The following is a 22,281-nucleotide window of genomic DNA, read 5'->3' on the forward strand; positions in this document are numbered from 1 at the left end:
AGCTTTGGCATGATCCAAAGATTTGTCAATCGCAGCTAATCATTTAGATCATATCACCTAGATGATTAACTGCGAGACGTATCATTGACCCCTAGGTGTATATACACAACATTTTTCTTTTCAACGAAGTAACAAACAAATAATTTGTCCTACAGAGATTGATATTTCATATAGTTTGGTGATCCTAAAAAGAAGCATTTGTTTTTACTAGTGCTTCGAAAAACTGCCACAGCTCGGTAAAAAAAAAAGCTACGTCGAAGACACGCGTTTGATTCGCACATGCATACTTAGCTAGTGTTCTATAATGCGACATCGATGCAAAACATGGTTTGTTTGTTATCATTTTCACATGAATTTAAGTTTATATTAGGATTTCGCTAAACGCTTCAAGCAGCAAAGTTTCCTTTTTTTTTTTTTTTGTTATTAAAAAATCGTCGCCTACACAGGATAAAGGCGTCTACAACTCAAACAGCGTTCTTTTCAGCGACCGAAACGTTTCAGTCCCAACATTATATCGCATTACGCTAGTTGCCTATAGGACGCTGAACACATTCAATACTCTGTATTTATGAAGCTATGTTACCTACGAAGAAGTGCCTACGTGTTTGTTTTCAATGATGAGTATCTATTAATACCTTTCTATGGTAAGTAGGTATTGCTATCTTTTACCAAAAAGGAAAGCTATATATGAAAAACAACACGATGAAAAATTAATGACTCTTCCTTTCATTAGCATAATTTTGCTGTTTTTGTTGATACATTGATGCGTTCTTCTCCCTTATTTATAATGCGTCGCCTCTTAGTTTTATTAATCGTTACTAGATCTTAGCGATTTCGTATATCGTGTACATCGATCCACATTTCGCTTATGAAAATTATTTCAATTTTGTTATCAGCATGACTACAAGTGCCAGCTTGACGTTCGTCCATTTTTCTATGTGTCTCGTATTATTTTCACTGACCCATTTCACTGTAGTTGTTGTATCAATATAATTCTTTTAAATATGAAATGTACAAATTCGTTTTCTACGTTCGTCTAGCTTTTCCTTGTCTGTACTCTGGCGTCATTCTCTCACCGTAGTATTGGCACAGTTCTATTCTAGATGGGATTCTCCCTTTGTTCGAAAACGAAATTAGGGTAGCATGATTTACAAAGGTCAACAATTTAACGCGAGCAGACCAACAAAAGCATTACATTGAAATAAATATTAGGATCCTATATATATGGAGGTAACAGAGAGACTAAAACAAAGCTCGCAAGCAACAATAGCTTGTGCTAAAGAAATCGATTCGTGAACTACGATCGTGTAAAACATTATAATAACAATAAATGTAGTAAGCATGCTTTGTGTATTATAATACGTAGCCATATTGCAACTAAATCGACGGACTACAACGTTCTGGATAATTAAATTTATGAATAATAAAATAAAGTGATGTGCTTTGTGTCTGCATTATTTCGATTATTGGCAACAAAAAATGGGGCGCTTCCATGTTGTGCTACTACTACTAATCAAAGATATTTACGATAGAGTAATAAATTATCATAATAAAATAATTATACGATTACTCAGAATTTATTATTGCAGTAAGGAAACTGTGTGATAAGTCAACTCATCGACATGTGCAAATTACAGTAATAATATTTAATAAACAACAAAAAAAAAGACAAAAACCTGCTAATCTAGCGGTTTTCACTTCAGCTTGGAAGAAAGTAACCAAATATTGTGTTACTGACTAGTGGAACAATCTATAGTCCCTGCTCATCTCTTCCACTACAACGGATCCTGTTTAATCGTGTAATCATCGCTATCATCATTCGAAAGCCAAACTTGCAAAACGTCCTACATCTCGTCGACCTTTTACACTGTCTGTGTGACAACGGTGAAGCCAGCTAATGAACCCAGACGTGCATGTACAGCTAGCTTTACGTGTTATTCGAACAACATAAAAAAACAAATACACTTTTAATGTAAAATATGACATGATATATATATAGTCAAATAGTGAAAGTTTGCTTGCTTGGTCTTTCGCCACGCAAACAGGTCGAAACAGATCATCAACAGTTACCCCAAAAAAAATCGATAAGGATTAAATATGCTTTCTTTGTACAAATCGTATCTGTACGTAATATGCTAGTGTCACTTGATATTACACCTAATAATACTCAATAAGCACGGCATTTTTTAGCTAACAGCATGACGCTCTTACTCCGACTGTTTTTCGCACATAATCAAAACACACGGACATACATTGTACCACGTTACTCAAAAATCAGGGAGTGTGCAGAGGTCACTTGGTCGACTTTTGCCGTGCGCAACTCCAGTACAGCACCCGATGTCCATATTTGTTGCATCAAAATTCACGGATTTTCGGTTCGCGCCAGAGAACTTGAATGAAATTTTGCGCTGACGATTAGTTAGCGCCCGTGTTCGCTCGAGCCGAAAAGTAGTCTACATATTATTGCGGGATTCGACCGGGAGACGAACTGGCGGCAAAGTCGATAAGCGGGTCTAAAAAACGCATGTTTAATTCTTCATCTGTTCGTTTGTCCTTGAAAGATTGCGTTTGTTTTCGATAAGTTGTCGTGAATGCACTAGGAGAAAAGGATTAGTTCAGACCTATCAGGCCGTTAGTGTCTGTCTACCACGTACAAGTACTAATCCCTTGTACATTTGGTGGCATGTACCAGCAGCTTTCCCATATGCTAAACATCTAATTCCAGCCACTCTTGCTGTATCTCTCCACGAAAAATCAGTAGGCAAAAGGGAATATCTGGTTTATTTATAGGTTAAAAAATTGACTTTACATATTCTGGGGTTTTGTATTCTTCTTATCCATGGTTTCTTTGAAGCAAACCTGTGTAAAACGTAGCGCGAATGAAAATGTTTACTTCGGAGGTATTATACAATTATCTAAAGATAATGATAATAAATATAATAATATTCGTTATGGCCTTATTAGTACGAAACGATTCCGCGAGCATTTTGTGATATTGCCTAAAAGGGAACATGTCTTCGTTTGCAATACCAACTCCGTCTGGTAGAAATCTTCCAAGCATTTTTGTTTTAACTTTACCTTTCGTAAATTTTCTATTTGGGACAAACACCACTTTTACGAGCAGCGAGATCTGTTCATCATGTTACGGAATCTATTACTGTTTGTTCCAGTCATTTGATGGTCAGTTCTTTTCAGTCACATTTTTACTACAATCGTTGGGATCACAAGCGGGACATCGGTCTTTTTTCATCCATGTTCTTCCGTTTGTATAATGTTCAATAATAATGGTAATAATAATAATAGTAGTAGTAGTAGTAAACAGATCGCAGCTCCTGACCCACTCTCTACACTTAGAACTTGTCCTCCGGTTCCTGTCTGCGAATGCCTATTTTGCATAACCCCATTCACTTGAATTTTCATTTCAGTGAGCTTCATTCACTTGAAAATTGCTTGTCACATAACAGTGTACCGTTTGTGCTACATTCATATATTTTCTTTCGTACACTCTGGTCTCACTTTTTTCTACAGCTTTCTTCTTACGTCTTGGGAGACTTTTTACCCATTTGCAACTCACCGCTACTGACTGCAGCTGCTTCCTGTTATTTGTATGAATGACAGTGTGATATATATACATATATATATCACTCTGTCAGCGCTCGTGATTTTTATGGTTTATAATCGCCATCAGGAAAAGAAAAACACTGTTTTTTGGATAATGCCTGATTTGGGCATTGTATAGTTGTGCCCGCATGCAAATTTCGCTCCATTTACGTTTAAAGACTTAAATGACTCAAAGATCTTTTGTTGAATGTTATAATGGGCTGTGTCATGTGATAGTCTCAGTGTTTTTTGCTATTCCGTTCCACTATAGAATGCAGTCCTTTAAAGCACCGCTGCGCCATGTATATAACATCGCAATTCACTGTAGGTTTCTGTCGTTTTAGTCGTCGTATTTCCTATACTGATGTTGCTTTTGATCTTGTTGAGACGTAAATAAAAGTTTAAAAAATTTTAATCTACGGGTAAAAGTCACAAAATAGTGACATCGTATGCTATGCACGGCGCGTAATGTCTATGACTCTTGAATGACTCCAAATCTCACATGTGTATTTGAAATTACTTGTATTTACTAATTCATGCAACACACGCCTTTTTCCAATTCTTTGTATATACTAATTAATACAATAGTAATTATAAAACGTTCACTTGCTCTGCTGTGGGGTTCTGCTTATTCCCAGTCTTGTATTAATCACTATCGCAATTTTTCTCGCATTCAAATATTGACGAGTCCCTCTCATTGCAAATGGTTGCAATCGCCTGCCGGACAGTAACTATTATAGTATTATTTTATTGATTCCTTCATGTCAGGGTCGTTATGCATAGTCATCAGCGCTTTTCGTGTCTTGGCGTCTGTTGTGTGCTCCCTAGGAGATGGCTCTGATTTTGTGCATTAACTGGCTTCCGTTAATAGTATATAACGTATTCTTCAGTGGTTACAATATTATACGTTCCCCGATTTCGTTTGTTACTTTCATAATCCCTCGAAACTTCATGCTCACTTCTTCGGTGAAGCGGACGCCGTTTCCTTAGCGGGTAACGGGGGCGGCTTCATCTTAGGTGGCAATCTCCTCAATGCCACGACGTCATCAAGTCCACCGCCAACGGACATCGACGTGGGCACCGATCTCCCAATGGAGGTACCGCCAGATCCGGCAACACTCGAATAAGAGGACGATGGTACCCCACCACTCGATGTACCTCCTCCACCTCCCTGGAGGCTCATCGAGGAGTCGATGCTGTTGACCTTGAGCGGCAAAGGCGGAGGCGTATCCTGATCCGGGAACGAGACCGGCAGGCTTTCCTGATGCGGGAGACCACCAAAGAAACTGCCCCCTCCATTGTTGCAACCTCCACTAGGACCGTCTACACCATCACCTAATGGAAGAGGAGGACTCAATGGGTTTCGAGTGTACTGCGCCGACGATGGACGACTACGTCGTTCTTGCTCGACCCTCGAAGGCCTCTGAGTGACCAGCGGTTCGCTAAGTTCGATAATCGATGTCGTGTCACCACCACCGGCCGACATTGAGCTCAGGCTGTGAGTAGAAGCTGAACTCGTCTTCTTGCGTAGCTGTCCGGCAGTTTCGCAACAGTCACCGGTATGATGCTCCAGACCGTTGTCACAGGCAGCGCCAGAATTCCGCCTATTTGTCGTTGCGACCACCATGCTGGCCGATAAGATAAGGCCGGTACTGCTGGACCCGGTGGTATTGCTTGCGTTTTCACGTTCTCGGCTATCGCGGGACTTTCGCGTTAGCGTTAAGTTAGCCTTCCATGATCGAGAGTTCTTACCCCCGGCGTCCGGAAGCGAAGCGAACGATGAAAAGTTGTTCGAGTTGTCGCGTTCACGATTGTCTCGATGGTTATCGCCACCACCACGAACTGTTGGCGGCTGCGAGATCAAGCTTCGCATTGCACGGCGTTGATTGCCATCGGCTAACTCCGTTGGCAGGCTCGCTGTACCATAGTGCCGTTCAATATGTTCTCTAAGCTGGACAAAGCACGCTTCCATGTGTTCGTGATGTTGGCGGATTTTGTCCAGCATGCGCATCTTATGGACGCGCAAACCTTCAGCAAGAATCGGTACGAGTAACGCGATTGTTCTCTGTAGTATTGGCAAAAACTCGAGATCCTGCGGAGTCATGTTTTGCATTGCCTCTTCGGTGAAAAAAGCCTTTTCGTAATTGGTTATACCGCCACTCACTGCTGGATCGATGATGCCGCTCAACTGCATTGTGAGCGGACTGAGTGGCGTAGAGCTGTCACATTTCTGCTGTTGGATACTTTCGATCAGCTTGCTATTGGTTTTTTCCATTGTTTCGATAGCATGTTGGATTGGTGAAACCTCGACAGTCGTCGTTCGAACCACTGCAAACCACCTCAATAGGCCGGGCAGCGGATGCGCAATTTCCAAAGTCTTTCGTTCAACCCACATGTTGGCAAATTCATTTTCCTCGCTACTACCTGATGGCGTCTTGCGCATAAGTCGATCAAACGTAAACTCGCGAACCTCATTGACTTTATAGTATCGAAGGATATTATCATGAACCGCTTTCCCACGGAAACGCTCCTGGTAAGCCATCACTGGATCGACGTGGTTGATCTGTAGGAACTGCCGATTACTTTTTGTGACTTCATCGTCGGGTTCTGTTAACTTGGTGAGCAGGGACGCGTTGGGAAACTGGTTGAGCAGGCGGGCCGAGAAGTCAGCCAGACGCTCGTATTCTTTACCCCGATAAACGAACACCTTATTTTGCAGGAACGCCGGAAACCCTCTTCCGTAGTAGCCTACTCGGAAGTACTCGGGTTCCGGCCGCAGAACCTATTAAGTTGAGTCGGATGAAATACGTCGTTATTGAGCCAAGGACAGACATGTATATTTTGGTGATGGGATCCTCGTGTACTGTTACAAAACTGACAGCACAGAATTACATTATCAGAACGATTATTATAACTATTATTGGCATTATGATTATCGGTCTTGCACTGTGACAGAACCATTGCCCTTAGAAGCCGAAACCACTTGGGCCATAACCAAGGTTTAACCTTAGGTTAAATTATAACCAAAGCCGTGGACAAGCAAGGAACTGAAAGCAAATATTTTGTGCGGCACACGTGCGTAGCCAAATGTAAATACATCTATGTAGATAAATCTATTCACTTCAAATAGCCAAAGGAAATTACTACCACAAAGCACGCACACGCCAGAATTGCCACAACCGAAGTTAGAAAAAAAAACGCGAGAATAGACACGAACCTTCATGATGTTGTCATAAAAAGTGGAGATCTTTCCGTGGATCTGCGAGAGCTGGTTGTAATCATACGTCTCGTTCTCGTAGAGTGCATCCAGTTCTTTGCAGAGGCCGAGGCCTGCTTCCCAGAGTCGGCCTTTGTCAAAATTCTCCACAATGTCGTAATACAGCTGCTCCTTGAGGTCTTTGTGTGTATCGCAATGCGGATACTTCGACGATCGGAGCAGATTTGGCAGGACGTCGTCTGACCAGTTTAACAGGCGGGCGTGCTGTTTCAAAGCGAATCCGGCTTCGATGAAGTTCTCGCACTCGAGGTGCAGATCGCATAGCTTGTGCAGGTAACGGATATACATCTCCTTGCGATTGATCTCATTGTAAAATTCGAGCAGATTGACGGTACAACTCATGCGGTTCTCCTTGCTTTCGTCGTTAGCTATTGAGCGATACTGTAGCAGTCGATCCATAAGACCACCAGCCATTTTCACGAAACGCGGACCACTCATCTGCAAACCAGCATGATTTTCCACGAGACGTTGAAGCAGTTCGCAGAACAGCTTCTGATATTCGGGATCGGCTTTACCGCCCTCCACCAGTACGTCGACTTTGGTGATGAACTCGTTCTCGAACAATCCAAAGTGCCCTTTTGTTCCTGTTCGCAACGTGCTATAGAATTCGCATTGCATCATATCGAAAAAGATTGGTATGGTATTCTTCCTCAGGTCCGATTCAGGGATCATGGTCATCTCGAGAATAGGTCCGACCATCGCCGGAATGAATCGAATTTTGTGTTCTTGCAGTGCGAACCACATCGAGCGTACTTCATACCCTGTTTCTCGGCGCATGTCTTTATAACGAAGAATCAGTTTGTCTCGTTTATTCGGCGAGAACTGCTCCAGTTGAAGGGATTCCTGTGTCATGAACGCTATTGAACAATGAAAAAAATTATTCCAAACCTGCTCGTTGAATGCTCGCTCCTTGGCTTTGATTGTGAGCGAGAAATGCCGCAGACACCGAAGCGTTACCGAGTTCTGCAGCATAATCATGTCACACCAGTCCTTCGGGTAGACCGTTTTTCGTACGAGATCCTTGAAAACGAGCAGAATTTCCATGAGGAAGTCAGTTAGATCTGTTTCCGTTACGAAGTGTCCCATATAGCTTTTAAAATGGAAGTCGTTCATCTGGCGGAAGATGTCAATCATTAGCGCTACGACATTACCGACAAGGGGAGAACTCCAATCAAGTCGGATTACAGTTTGAATAACGCTTCGAAGCATGGTCATCATTACGATGGTGATATCGTTTGATGTGTCATCGCCGCCATAAAGCGACAGCATCATCTCAGAGCTCGTCTCGATCGCCAACTCAAACTCCCGTAGGCGGTGAGGTTCAATCTTTCGAACATCTTCGCAGTCGAAATTATCGAGGAGATTCTTGATATGACTACAGAAACAAGGTAGAAGGACATCTCTACAGTTTCGGTCATCAAATAAGCGTGACTTGATCACGTCCTTCATACAAGTTAGTTTCTGTGCCATTAGTCGGCCAGGGGGTGCGCTGTTAATTAGCTGCGTAACAATAACCGATAACCTGGGGCCATCGAACACTTCAAGGACGTCCGAAATCACGCAGGGAAAATACATCAGACAAGCGTCCTGTAATTCGACCATGTTCTCTGATTTGTAGTTCATCAGTTTCGTGATTGAACACAGCAATGAGTCCAGCGACTCGGCAAATGCTTCCGCGTCATTGTCCTCGTTCAGGTGGGCGAAGAGCTTGCGTGAATGGACGATAAACTTGAGCAAATACTCGAGAGAGCGGACGACACGAAGTGGAACGCCGCCTGTTGGCTCGTTTAGTGAGTTGACGGCCAAATGTTCGACGTAATAGCGAAGCACAATAATGAGCTTGCTGTAAATAGAGAACACGTCGATAATATTTAATGCATACACGTTGGTTTTTCAAAGCAGTATGTCAACTTACACTGAATGAGAACAATTTGACCAAGTAAAACAAGCAGCAACTTACTTGTATGCAAGTGTAGCACTGAAATTCTCCTGGATGTACAAATCAAGCACAGGCCGAAAGTGTTGATATTTCCGGTCGGAGATGAGGCCAATCAGAAACACGAGGCATTCGAATACTAAGTTGTCATATACTTCGCTATCCCCATTTTGTCCCAAGATTGTGAACAGCGCGTCCAGAATATCTTGTAAAAATTTAACGACCTCTTCGCCGTCGACCTTCATCAACGCCATTAGGTACCTAATGTGCAAACACGCAACGATTGAAAACGCCATTTATAAAAATATCAAACCCACATCTAGGTACTGTTTCACAGCATCACACATCCTAATGAACCGAAATGCAGCTCAATGAAAACACTGTCCAAGAAAACGTATACAAAGTGGTGAAGGTAATTTCTACAGCTAAACAATAATCTGATCCTTTTGTATAGCGTACTACGAAGGAAAAGTTACGTAGTATAAAGCGTACTGCGTTAAAAAAAAAAAAGTGATTCAACCATTATATTGAAACTGTTACATGTAAATGTTTCTGCTGAAATCGATTGCCATAAAATCGGTGATTATCCTTAGCCTTCACCTCTCTACTCGTCACTGCATCATCGGGACTAAATAAACCAATTTAGAAACTAAGGTGATAGTCAGTGCCATATAGAAAAACACTCCATATTAGTTACATTAGATAAATACGACACAAAAAGGTTCCTTCGGTAACATAATAGTCCACGAATGTGCATTTATGGCGTTTAAATACCTACATCTTAAAAAATAGACTAGGCATATGATAGTGAGATTAGGTCCCTTAGTACTACTATAAAAAAAAAAAGGAGACATTCCATTATCAAACAAAAATAAGTAATGCTAGTCATTCCTTGGGGAATTCAGACTTTACTTCGTTCGATGAGCTTCAGGAGGAAATATTTGCTACGCGTCACGTCTACATTGAAGTTTTTTATCGATAAACTTCATTACCTATTTCGATAACGATGTATTATTGAATCTCTAGGCCTAACCATTTTGTTACTCATACAACACATTAGTATATGCAGTTCTTTTCACAACCTGCGCTGTGACAGACGGTAGCTACGCAAATAAAAAATTCCATTGCTCTTCGAATACTCTTTGCTTCACCGTAGTGGAACTTGTGTGTCATCAAATATTCCAAAACTCTATTCACTTTTAAAAAATTAAACCTCCTTCCAAGAAAATTAGGCAAAATGACGCATGAAAATATATCCTTTGGCAGCAAACATATTCTAAGTTAGAATATGATTACTTACGATATCGTTTTCTTTTTTTGTTACATTTATACAGCGGTTAACACGCAATCGAATCACAAAATCGGATGAATATATCGTTATAGAGAAATAATATTCAATCGATTCTTCGATGTAAAAGGTCAGGGTATAAGTGCGTTGAGGTCACTTGGATACTTTACTTAAAACACAAACAAAATTATGGCTTCTATAAACTTGAATAATCTTCAGTTGATTGAAAGTCAATTTCACTCCTTATGGATACATTATTACGCTGATTTGGTCCTAAATCCTCTAAGAACATGAATAAATACGTAACATGAAAAGAGCTTTCCTACATTTACGAATCTATACTATCTTCTCTTTCAACCCACCTTTGCAAATCGGCCTTATTATCAAACCACTTGAGCAAACCAAGTAAATCAACGTTTTGTGTAAGCTTCGTCGAGCAGACAAGCGTGGAAATCTGGAAGGAGTCCTTCGACGACAGCGTCAAACCGAGCTTGTTGTTACCTAGAGAAGATCCTCCATTTGGCTATGCCAGTCCGGGAACCGTCATCGTGAACAGCATCGGGTTTTGGGGTAAAGATACATAGTCACAGCAAAACAATTAAACCGAACAACCACTATACCATAACTTTTTTTTTCTTTGTTATTACAGATATTGCTTCATTTTACATCTATATAAATCTGGCTTTAAAAGCCATTTGTAAACATTCGTATTACTGCTTACCAGCTCAGCCAGTTCTTCTCGTGTCGAGGGCAGCGTGTCCAGGTAGGAAGTATCGTTTTCCATGAATTTCTTATTGTCGATTCGATAGATTAACAGATCATGAACCTTGTCACTCAGTGTGGTACCGTTGGATTGCATCAGCTTGACGAACGACATCCCAAAAGGTCGTTCCGTTTTATCCTTAGCTTCATTCGATGACCGGTGCCGAAACGTAATCTGCATATTTTGATGTGCCATGGGAAAACGAAGGCTGATAATCAGGGCGCGTATCGCAACAGCGATTGCATTGACTTCTTGGATAGCTACTCAGTAAGTGATTTATGCTGTGCTCTTCGTGACTCTTGGTTATTCTGTTAAACAATTGAAGGGCTAAGTAATTTTCGGGGCCCAATAAATTCACGAACTGCTTGTGATACGGATCACGGGACCTATTACTACTACTACTACTAGTAGTAGTACAGGGGTGTATCGTAGATCATGTAACCCGTATCGACTTTCACGGAACGTAATCTAAATTTATTGACAGAACAGTTATTAAATACACTAAGAAAAGCACAAATGTTGATATAAGCTGAGGATTTACGTACGACTGTTTGGAGAATGGCGACGCAGATGACTTACCCGAAGGTGTGCGTTGTAAAAATCCTCGATTGGTACGTCAACCTTAAACGTCTCACTCCATTTAGGCTTGTCTTCGTGATAGTAGATAAGGGACTGATATTCAGAAGTGTTTTCTGTACCGGCGCCTATTGAGATAACACCCGGAAGGACGCGGCCATGTGCATCACATACTTTAACTGTTACCTGAATAAAGATAAAATGTAAAAGAACAAGCACCGCAGATTTAGAGGTAAATAACATGTAGATTAAAATAGGAAAATCACTTATACAATAAAGCTTCAGACGCGTAACCCGTAAAATATAAGCCAACACTTGCACATTTTACGGGGATTATTTGTAGAAAAAGGTCAATGTAAGAATAAGAATATAAGTAAATGTTCTATAAATTGAAAAAGATTAGCAGAATACATGAAAAGAATCATGTATTCAAACTTCTCGCATAAAGCTAAAGCAATAGCTTCGTAATTATTATATTGCTCCACGTCCAACAAGTAAGACTAGGTTCGCACCTAAGACACTTACGACAATAACGGTTATCTCAAAAGTGAGAAATTAGTACGCAAGTTTAACCTGACCAAATGAGGTAAATAGTGACTGACGGTGACGTAAATTTAAGACGACGAAGTATAGAAACAATCCAAAGCCATATAATGTAATTGTAATAATATATTGTATAGCTTAGTACGGAAATTGCAACAGTAAGGCTAAAACTGTAACCTTCCTACGTTGATAACACGGATATAACACCATGTCGATAGAGTTACTTATTGGTATACATATACCCCATAATTAAGACCAGAACATGAAAGGGACGAACATTTCAAGCATCCATGGAGGTTCCTGTCACCTCACACAAACTCCCGCTCATATCCGATTTTATAAGTGGCACCCCTAAGGGGTTCCAAAAATTGCGAGTGCAAAAGTAGTGCACACGCAGAAACTTTATTCAGGTGTCGGCAAAGCCAGCCTCACTTAACGCTCACTGACCGACTTGCACCCCTGGGCTAGGACAGTATACCCAATATACTCACCGCTCAAAAGGCTCCCTACCCTTGACGGCTTAGTTTCGTTGGGATCAGGTACGGCTATTTGCTTGTGCCAAATTTACAACAAGGTATTCTACTGGAAATTCTAAAAAGCAATGCCAATGCACATATCACTTAACATGTAAAATTTTTATTACATGATCGAAATCGAAATTCACATGCGACGGCCAGAAACGGCCGATTAGACTAATAACTCTGCTCTATTCTCGAGAAAGCCGTGCGTATGTCACACGAGTTGTTTTTGGTCAACCGACAAAAGCAGCTGACGTTCGCTCCCCGTAACCACGTAAATAATCGCTTTGTTTTTATGATCACAATATTAATAAACGCAGAAATTAATTGTTAGAAGCATCATAGAAGGTCAGAGCTGTGAACGGCTTATAAGTGGCTTTGATAAATATTTGAGAAAATTGAATTCATATAATATAATATATATATATAGAAAAGAAAACATCTCAAAGCCCAATATGCAAAAGCTTCGGTTCCAGTTGTCAATTCAAGGTATGTTTTAGTGGAAACTCATGCCCAAATTCATACTGGCCATCAATGCGGTGCAAAGCAAAATTTCTACGTTACTCCACAAAGGAAATACGTCTACACATCTGCATGATATATAATTGAGAACTATACTAATAATTTTTTCATAGCAAATACCTGGATCGTTATACGTGTGTTTATGCTTTGGAAACACTTATTCAAGGTAAAAGTTTACGGAACATATTACTATAGCTAAAAAACGGAAAACGTGTATTCGAAATGCAAACGGTTTCAACAAGAAAAGCTGATTATACTACCCAATGGAAGTAACAATCGAACACCAACTGTATAGGATAAAATTAAATCGTGAAGGAACAATTGAAAAAAGTATAAACAAGACATTCTCTATGAAAAGTAATGTTGTATGAACACAACTTTAACCCTATACCTGTATGTTTCCTCCAGTTTTCACACCTCCTCGCGCAAATTCCGCCTGTAAAACAGTTAAGTAAAGGTCATTTCGCACATCGCCGGGCAAGATGATTTCGGGGAAACCCATTTTTCGTGCAAGAGACGTCGTGCCTGATATCAAGTGGGGATTCTCTTCACGGACAGTTTTTTGATCACCAGGTAAAGCTTTGAACGTGAGGTGCAGCCCTAAAGTAAGTGAAAAGACACAGCAAACCGGTTACTTAGGCTTTTTCATCACTATGAGAGTGCAAATTTGCAAGGTTCATGTTTGAATGTCATTTGAGCTCGCTGATTGAATTTACATTATGATAATAGCTCAAAGCAGGATGTTTCAACTATACTATAGCCTAATACCTAAAGCTGCACATTACTTCGAAAAATCCCATTTTTTTTTAATTAGAGCTGACTTTTAAGGAAACTCCGCAGCCTAGTTTCTATATGGATCTAATAAGAACTAAGTCATGTTTTAATCTTTCATCCGGTGTCTCAATCAGCTAAACTTTTAAACATAAAACAACGGGTGGTAAATTTACATACAATAAAATATTTAATAAAGTAAATACCTCGCTGTTCTTTCTGGGTAACCTCCTTACTCAGGTTGGTCACCTTCCGGATGAGAGCGTCAAGCGACTCGTGTTCACCGCACGGTACGCAAGGCACAAACGTTGGCTTCTCCTCGTCGCCTTCGGTCTGTCTTTTCAGGATCGCCGTGACATCAAGCACGGCTACGCCAAACGGCCGTCTCATATCGCCTGATTCAGTTTTAACTTTTCCTGCAATGTTTCGTAGACGCCAGGAATATACCAACGTGAGTAGCCCGCCAACGCAATATATAGAGGGATCAGCTACCTGTAGTTCAAAAAGAACTACGTTGTTTGTTAAGTCGGTCCCATAATATTGCAACTGTTTGACGAGATAGCCGATCCAGAAGGTTTCATGTTATTGTGAAATAAATACACCAATATTCTGCTTAACTTCATTAATAATAATGATAAAAATAATAACAGCAACAAAATGAACATTACGCTACATCTCCTTGTATAGACAAATTAAAAAAGCAAAACGCATAATCGCATATTATTATTAAATTACAGTCTTAAGCAAAGTTATTTTACATTTTACATCTTATGATAGCCGAACTAGTTAAAGGTAACCTTCCGATGAACACGTTGAGTATCGAATAGAACCGACTGCTACCTACCTGTAATACTGCCAATATTCCCACTCTTTCGCGTTTCTGGATCTCGCATCTCCATGGGCCCAATACGGACAACTTGACACACAAAACAGACACGTTCACGTCGTAGATCTTTACTGCCGAGGTCGGTGAAGAGACAGCGCATCGAGTTGTAGTCGAAGGTGTTCGCCGTCGACGTTTTTGTCCACCTAGTAGCGGCAGCAGCGATATAATGCTATGAATGCGTATTCGGAACCACAAGTATTTCAAGCTAGACAGGAATCTATTTTTGCATTTTGCAAATTTTTTTGTGACTTTCCAGGAACCTTCCGTTTTAGACTGGAAAAGATACTGTCCCAGATACAAAACTGTGCGTTATTCCTAAGGGTAAGATCGCAAATAATGTTGTTTGTTCTCAAAATAAGCCAACCACACAGAACTAAGAGAAATCCTTCAATTAACACGACCACGCTGAGCCACGCGGTATCTTGCTTAAACATTTCAACTATGCACTGTTTTTCGCACCTGACAACATAATTCTCCGTAATGAACCTCGCTTCCTTTGGATCGTAAAGCGACATAATGAGATCGACATCGTCGGTAAGTTTGCCCCCTTCAAAACGTCGAAATACGACCATCACATTCAGGCAATGCGTGGTGCCCAAATTCGCACTGCTGCTGCTACTGTTGGCGCCGGAGGACCTCTGACTAAATCGCTGGTTGTTATTCGTGATGTTGTAGCTATACGGATCCTGCGCCATTTGGGCCTGCGCGCTTTTCTGTAGTGCAATTCTTTCAGCTGCTTCCACGTGAGCAAAGTAAACAGCAATCGTCGATGTGAACTCAGGATTCATAATGTTACCTACGAGATGAACATTCGATCAATTTTACAACATTCATGGTGTACCAAACTTGTTACAAGTTCATACCCAGTTGGGGCCTAAACAAATCCAAACTATAATTAATCAAAATTACCATTAAACCAATGAATTTACAAGAGCAGTTAGTTAGTGCAGGGCTTGTATATGCTAACGAGGACAACGATTGGAGCATATCTCTATTATGCACTTCGCTAAACAAAACTAGAAAAATAAATAATCAATAGAAGCGAGCCAACCCTCTGAGTACTTTACCATTCGAATCCCTGACGACGATGTCGAGATCGAGAAGCGCATTACCCATCTCGATGCGGGAGATCACTTTTTGTTTGATTTCTCGTAGCTCGTCCATAGGGAGGGTGCCGCTGAGGATCTTCCGCCGCGCTTCTACCAGCTCAAATATATAGGAGCGAACCGTGTCGAAGGAAGTTCGATTCCGGAGATATAACTGCTTCCAGAGCGGGCCCCATTCTCGCAATACCTGACGACATAGAGAGTAGCTAGCGAGATCAGTCGCAATTTAGATGAAATTTGACAAAACTCGGCATAGTTTATATGAGCCACTTGTATTATACAATGGTGCTTAATCTCGAAAAACGTATGACCGTTGTCGGCTACATGCCGCAGCATGGAGAAGGTGGTAACGCCGGGTGCTTAGAACTAGAATATCTCCGGTACGAACTTCGTTGGGCGTTTTATACCATACGTCTCCTAATAAGTCGAGTAATTCGATTATAATATGATAGCAACAATATGCAAGATAAACATTCTTTAAGTGTCGCGCAATATAAAGCTACGATCATTTCAACTGACATCATATAGAAACGGGTGGGTGGGATTATGACATGCGCGCCATAAGAAAAAACAAATATGGTAATTGCTCAAATATTGTACTTTTAAAGTATTATTCTCTCGTAATCCCAATTAACACGTACAGCTGTTATCTCCTTGATGATAGCCGGTTCTTTAGGGATGACCTCCTCGACCGTTGTAATTTTGTCAACGTGGCACTCTTTGATAGCAATATAATTTTTCGGGAAGATACCTCGAATTTTTCGATTTCGCATGTTAGTCCCATAATACCTGTATACGCATTAGATGGAAACAAGCAGAAGTTATTATTTAGTATTCAAATTATATCTATTAATAGAAATCTATATGAAATGTGTGTTACAGCATTTTAGCAAAAAATTAGCCAATATATTATAATAGCAACTTTTAGTTAAAAGTCTGAGATGTTGCGTCGAAACATTTTACGACACGGATAAAGTGATAATTTGACATTGTCCATTTACAATTATCATACCGACGAAGAATTATTATGAATAGGTACAATTTTCTCTTAAAATATTTTCGGTACATGACGCTCTTAACCATGCACATGCACGTATATCTGTGACAGGCGTAACGTACCAGTCAGCATTTTCCTCGAGAATATGAACAGTTTCACCGACTGTCAGCTGAAGTCTGTGAGGTTTGTCGTTTGAGAAAAAATTGGCGATGGCGACGCCGTACTTCTGTTTGTCGGACACCGGTGTCCACTTCATTCTGTGACTGTCGCCCCAACGGTTCACAAAGAACGATTCTACCGCTGATGGCAAGTAGACTTAGGGCGCTGGCAGTTCTATGCCAATCGCCTGTAAAACTTACCGCAAACGTTGATCAAATGAAAAAGGTGAACTTAGCATATTATCTGACGAGCTATCAATAACGAGGTTCGAAACTGGGCAAAAATTTCCTCTTTGTGACATATATAATCTCAGCAATAGAAACCAAATGTATATACATACACGTATAATAATACTTTATTTATAAATATGCATACAATCGAATCAGCGAGTTTCTATGTAAATCGGCTAAGAGTAGTCATTGAAGGGGCGTTTAAGTGAGATCGACAAAGTTAATTAGTTTTTCTATGGTAGGTTCAAATACTGGGAGCCAGCAGAATTATTTGAAGCACTTGTAACTGGTCGCCAATGGCTGATGACTGCCCCTTAGAAAGCCGATGTATAGGCGAAGCATGAAGGACTTTATGCAATGTATGATTTGAGGATTATTTTACAGTTTGATTGGACAGTATGTTACTGATCGGTGATGCTCTTCGAATTTACGACGACAACTTCAAGACAGTTCCACAGGACAACACATAGATGAGCCTCAAAATATTCGACATAGACAAAGCGGCAGCTGTCCAGTGAACTATGATATTAACCCATCTGGTGAATTTTCGTGAGAGATATGAATGAGAAAGCTAGACAACGTGTTTTTATCTTGACTACGTAAGCGTTGATAGGGACACAGATTCAAACCTTATGCCGTTATAAATTCGAGTGATCTCGTGACGTCATAATAGTTCCACGCGGGAAGCTATGTGTTCGTACACGTACAAGATCACGTAAGAGCAACGTTTCAACCGTAATCGTTAATAGATCCCGTTAATTCAATTCAAAGACTCTGAAAACACTACAATGGAGCATTGCCTACGATATAAAAACAAAGCCATCACGATTACAGTGAGCAAAAATACCCGCTCTAAACTGGTCGCACAATAGCTTTCCCTTTATGTGTATACGCTATATTACTTACGTTGTTTGCGTGGGTCATTGATTAGTTTGACACGTATTGGAAACACAATCGTTCGATGCACGTGTTTTTTGAGATCTCTAAGCGAGCCAAAGAGTCGGTCACTCACACGTACTAGTACTGACCGTTCTAGATGAATTCGCTAGGCGAAACATTTTGCTAATGAATACGTAATGTGTTTACAATGCAGTGATCTCCGGGCAATCTGCGTAGTGCGTAATCAGGTTATAACTGGTTATTAACAGTATGTTGTATTAGACGCATTCCTAATAGTGTGTTTCTATGTATAGGGCCTTTGTTTGTTTGTGAATGTATATGTGTACTTGTATGTGTGTGTATGTCTGTGTGCGTGTGTGTCTATCTGTGCATTCCGTGATTGTAATTCTGACTTTTAACGTACAGCTTTCTATAACGAAGCATCGCACCATTAGAAGTTAATAAGAATACATGAATTGAAATTTATGTCTGTAGAACACTGTTATTCTCTTTAGGACTCTTTTTGAAAGCCAATTAAGCATAGTTTCAGAGGCATTAGCCTAGCAGCGGGCTGGCGCTCGCTGCGATGGTGGTTACAGCGGAGACGTCCATAGACAGTCACTACCAAAAACCATGAATATTGGAACCACGGACACCCTATTCATCATTAACGGCCTGTTGTCGTACCTATAGCTATGCTCAGGTTACAGGTGCCAATTACGTCACTCCATAACAGCAGCAGCGGAAACAGATATACCGTCGACCGCAATAGCTGTTAATAAAGACTGTTGTCTAGGCAGCGAAAACCGCACCGTTAGTGATCAATAGAAGCAGATCAGATAAATCCCATATCACACGTACGCCAACGATCATACATCTGGGAAGACTGATTGCCCTGTGATACGTTGTCCATTCGTTCAAGTTAGCGCGGCCATCTCAATCGTCACCGGTTGCTTCGGTGATAGTTCATTCGCCGTTTGTTTGATCGCTGACGGCTCCGCGCCACTGGCCGCGTATGACGTGCGCGTTATGGAATGTCCCTTTCTGATACCTTCAGCCTACCGCAGTCGACTTCGATTCGCGTCTACAGAGCGATAGGGCCGCCCGTAGCAGGACGGAGTAGGCCGTTGTGGAAGATTGGAGGTACACTCGTTTACTACCAGCGATTACCAGGTGTCGCTAACGAATTAAGGGACACAGTCGGCTACTTTAGCAGGCTGAACAGATCGTAGCGAGCGTAAGCAGGTCAAAATATATGCTTTATGTTAAATAAAAGTTACATCGAAAAATCGGAAGGATAGAGCGGGGGTGGAGAATTGAACAAAGTAAATGGGGTACAGTGGTAGCCAAATGTGAAATATGCAGACATAGCAGATCAATGCCCAAATAAGAAAAAATCCGTAACAGTAGGGTTAAAGTGTGCATGAAAAGTGGTTTTACGACGTCAAACAGTAGGCAAGATGTTGTTAGGCATATGTATGGGTTTATCCAGTCGTGATCAAGCACTAGTATCGCCCATCGGTAACTGAGTTTTAATAGACGAGCAGGCAAAATGCGTGTCCAGCTTGAGTCCCGCTTATAGAGCCGATTTTGATCAAGGGGGCAAATGGCTGTATCCACGATAATAGGACGTACGAGATCGACGATAACGACTATTTGCTATAGAGATGGCACTATATAAACTGTTGTCGCTAATAACCAATAGGAAATATCATCTAAAACTAGTTAGGCAAAAACATTAACTGAAAACAAACATTTTTTAGGGTATAAAATATATGTAAAGACATCTAAGTTGAGCTTTATTGTATCGATATGCTTAGCTATTAATATTGAAAATCGCAAAGTAAGTAAATAAAGGTATTGTTTCATAGAGCGGTAAAAATATATGGTAGTAATAAATTGTAGCAATTGCGAATTCAGTTTAAACAGAGCTGCCGCCCATGTTTCTATGACGCACCAGATCTCTCTGATTCGAATATGTTCAATGACACGGACTTAACCATACCACACTGACCTTTAAGTTTTTTTGTCGGTCAGTTTTCAGTGCTAAGCACCCTGTATTGTTTGTTTAGTTGAATTGACTTAGTTGAATTGACTAACTTAATTTGAACTCACCTCAATTGACTATAAATATTCAGTCATGGCTTTTATAAATTCCGACTGCCCGGCTGGCTAGTCGACACTGGCCTCTGCACCTCCAAACGAAAACCGTCCGCGATGGATTATCAATAAACCCATTTCTTTCATCTTGATACTAAAGATATGAACTTGAACATCATTCCACATTTGACGGATAAGTAAACCGGTCGCGCGCCGTGATAATTCTAAACACAGGAACTGATATATCCGTTGCAAGCGCTGGGCGAAAACATTAGACCAATTTTGATGTTGTTGTTGTTGTCAAGGCCTGAATAGGTTTTTGACAGTTATCAGTTTAGCAGATCTCACTCGCATGTGCCAGAGGCAGCAGGGGCTTCTACCGCCCCCACTGTCGTACAGGAGGCAAACGCATCACAGCAACACAGAAAATAGCAGCAGTAACAGTTACTATCAAGTGCCGATTGGCTGACAACAATACAAGAAATCTTTGACAGGAGGGCTCAGCCCGATCGTCGAACGAGTGAAGGCTTTAGCTGTTCCTCCAACTGCCTCTGTGCATCATCCGAGACCTGCTACCCACTAGAGCAAGCAAACAGCATTGGTGGGTTGACGGCTGCGGACGAACCAACGTCCGCGTCGTCTGCTTCCATAACAGTCGTTTGATTTTAGGACAGTTGTAAACAACGCATTGGGGGAGGCGGATAGAGACAGCACAACATTCACATGGATAGAGACTATTACTTACCGATGTATGGGTAGGCATAGAAAAAACAGAGAGAGAAGAGGCCAACGAGAGCTGTTCCAATAAACATCAAGCTGGCGCAAAACGCCCGAGTCAGCTGAAGAATGACAGGGAGGTCTTTAGGTGCTTAAAGGAGGATAGCTTTGAAAGGAAAGAAAATACAGCTGCGCGCGAACTTCGCATAGAGTTGTACGATAATGTGCCGTTTCAAGAAACGCCTAACGGCACCACCGGATTTTCTATCTACGAGCAGGATACGCTGTGAGGAAAACTATCTGATGCCGGGGGTGGACTGGGCTAACCAGGAGTTATTCCTCATTGGGCTCTTTGTCAAGAAAGATTACTTCAATAGACGATAGCAATAATTGTGTTTTTTGTCAAAACAAATATACAGGTGTAGCTTGCTGTCTTTATAATGTGTGCTAGTTAAGCGAAAGGGTAAGACAGTTAGTGCAGTGTAAATAATACTAACCATAAAATTACGTAGTATTTAGCTAAGTTTAAAAGTGTGCTATTTTCGGCGTAGGCCGTGTTTTCTTATGTATAATATAATTGAAAGGCAAACTAGCGAAATAAGCGAATATTCTTTCTATTATTTGAAACAGTACGTTTCTCTTAGACGCGTTTCAGTGCGTTTTGCATGAGTGGCCAGAAGTAAATATATCCTGTATGCGACGAGGCGGAATTTTCTTGAGAATTAATTTGAAAAAAACCTTTATCCATAGTGTTACAAAGTTGAACAGACGAACGAAATACTATACTTCTTGGCTGTGTAACACAATTTTAATGTAAAGATCAGGTTATATTAGATAAGCTCCTCGATTCTAACTAGCTAGAAGCTGGCTGCGTCTGAAATACGACCCTAAATATGATAATATAGAAGACAAATATGGAAGGAGTCCATCTAACTCCATACTGAAAAATTTTTTTCTACGCTCGGTCATCTCATCTTTAAAAACAGTAGATCACCTGTTCAGGCAGCCTTTAAAATCATCCTGTTATAATCGGGTCTCAGTAAGTCTCCGTTGCCAAAGAGTAAGTTTAATGCATTGAATGTCGCAGTCAACAAGCAGCCCCAAGGTACCCTCACCCTATGTGCCTAACATTAATAAATACAACTGATTGAATAACAATTTATAGACAGGAACAGTTTGGATTGTAAAATATAAACAAAAAAAATTGACGATATAAATTCTCTCTTTTACTATTTGCTACGCTTTTAAGCTCTCAGCAAATCGATGATTGCTGAACACGAGATTCTGAAATAACAACGTATTTTTATGGCGGACTGGATCTTTATGCGGGGGAGCGGATTTTGATGGACGGTTAATAAAGCCGAGTTACAATTCCATATATGCAACTAAAATAATCGCAATCTCAAAAGTTTT

At 40.8% G+C, this 22,281-nt stretch overlaps 1 protein-coding gene and 1 non-coding gene across 3 annotated transcripts; both read right to left on the reverse strand.

Annotated features, from left to right (window-relative positions):
• Positions 1-703: 703 nt before the first annotated feature.
• On the reverse strand, positions 704-21,292 carry mbc (dedicator of cytokinesis protein myoblast city). Of its 2 annotated transcripts, none has more exons than XM_022850955.2 (14): positions 20,167-21,292; positions 16,906-17,129; positions 16,428-16,575; positions 15,748-15,973; positions 15,140-15,476; positions 14,639-14,823; positions 14,001-14,210; positions 13,415-13,623; positions 11,444-11,626; positions 10,823-11,038; positions 10,464-10,624; positions 8,838-9,074; positions 6,818-8,720; positions 704-6,382 (listed from the first exon to the last, which is right to left on the reverse strand). In XM_022850955.2, exons 2-14 carry the CDS (start codon positions 17,037-17,039, stop codon positions 4,556-4,558), a joined length of 5,976 nt encoding a protein of 1,991 aa, XP_022706690.1. In that variant the 5' UTR covers positions 17,040-17,129; positions 20,167-21,292; the 3' UTR covers positions 704-4,555. The 2 variants fall into 2 exon arrangements, with proteins under 2 accessions (XP_022706690.1, XP_022706691.1); XM_022850956.2 differs by having other exon boundaries at positions 16,906-17,137.
• LOC147752106 (U4atac minor spliceosomal RNA) lies at positions 12,341-12,457 on the reverse strand. Its single transcript, XR_015315020.1, has one exon. It is a non-coding gene; the product is annotated as a U4atac minor spliceosomal RNA (small nuclear RNA).
• Positions 21,293-22,281: the final 989 nt, after the last annotated feature.

This window comes from Varroa jacobsoni, unplaced genomic scaffold (genome assembly GCF_002532875.2).
Source record: "Varroa jacobsoni isolate VJ856 unplaced genomic scaffold, vjacob_1.0 contig00033, whole genome shotgun sequence".
Lineage (NCBI taxonomy): Eukaryota > Metazoa > Arthropoda > Arachnida > Mesostigmata > Varroidae > Varroa > Varroa jacobsoni.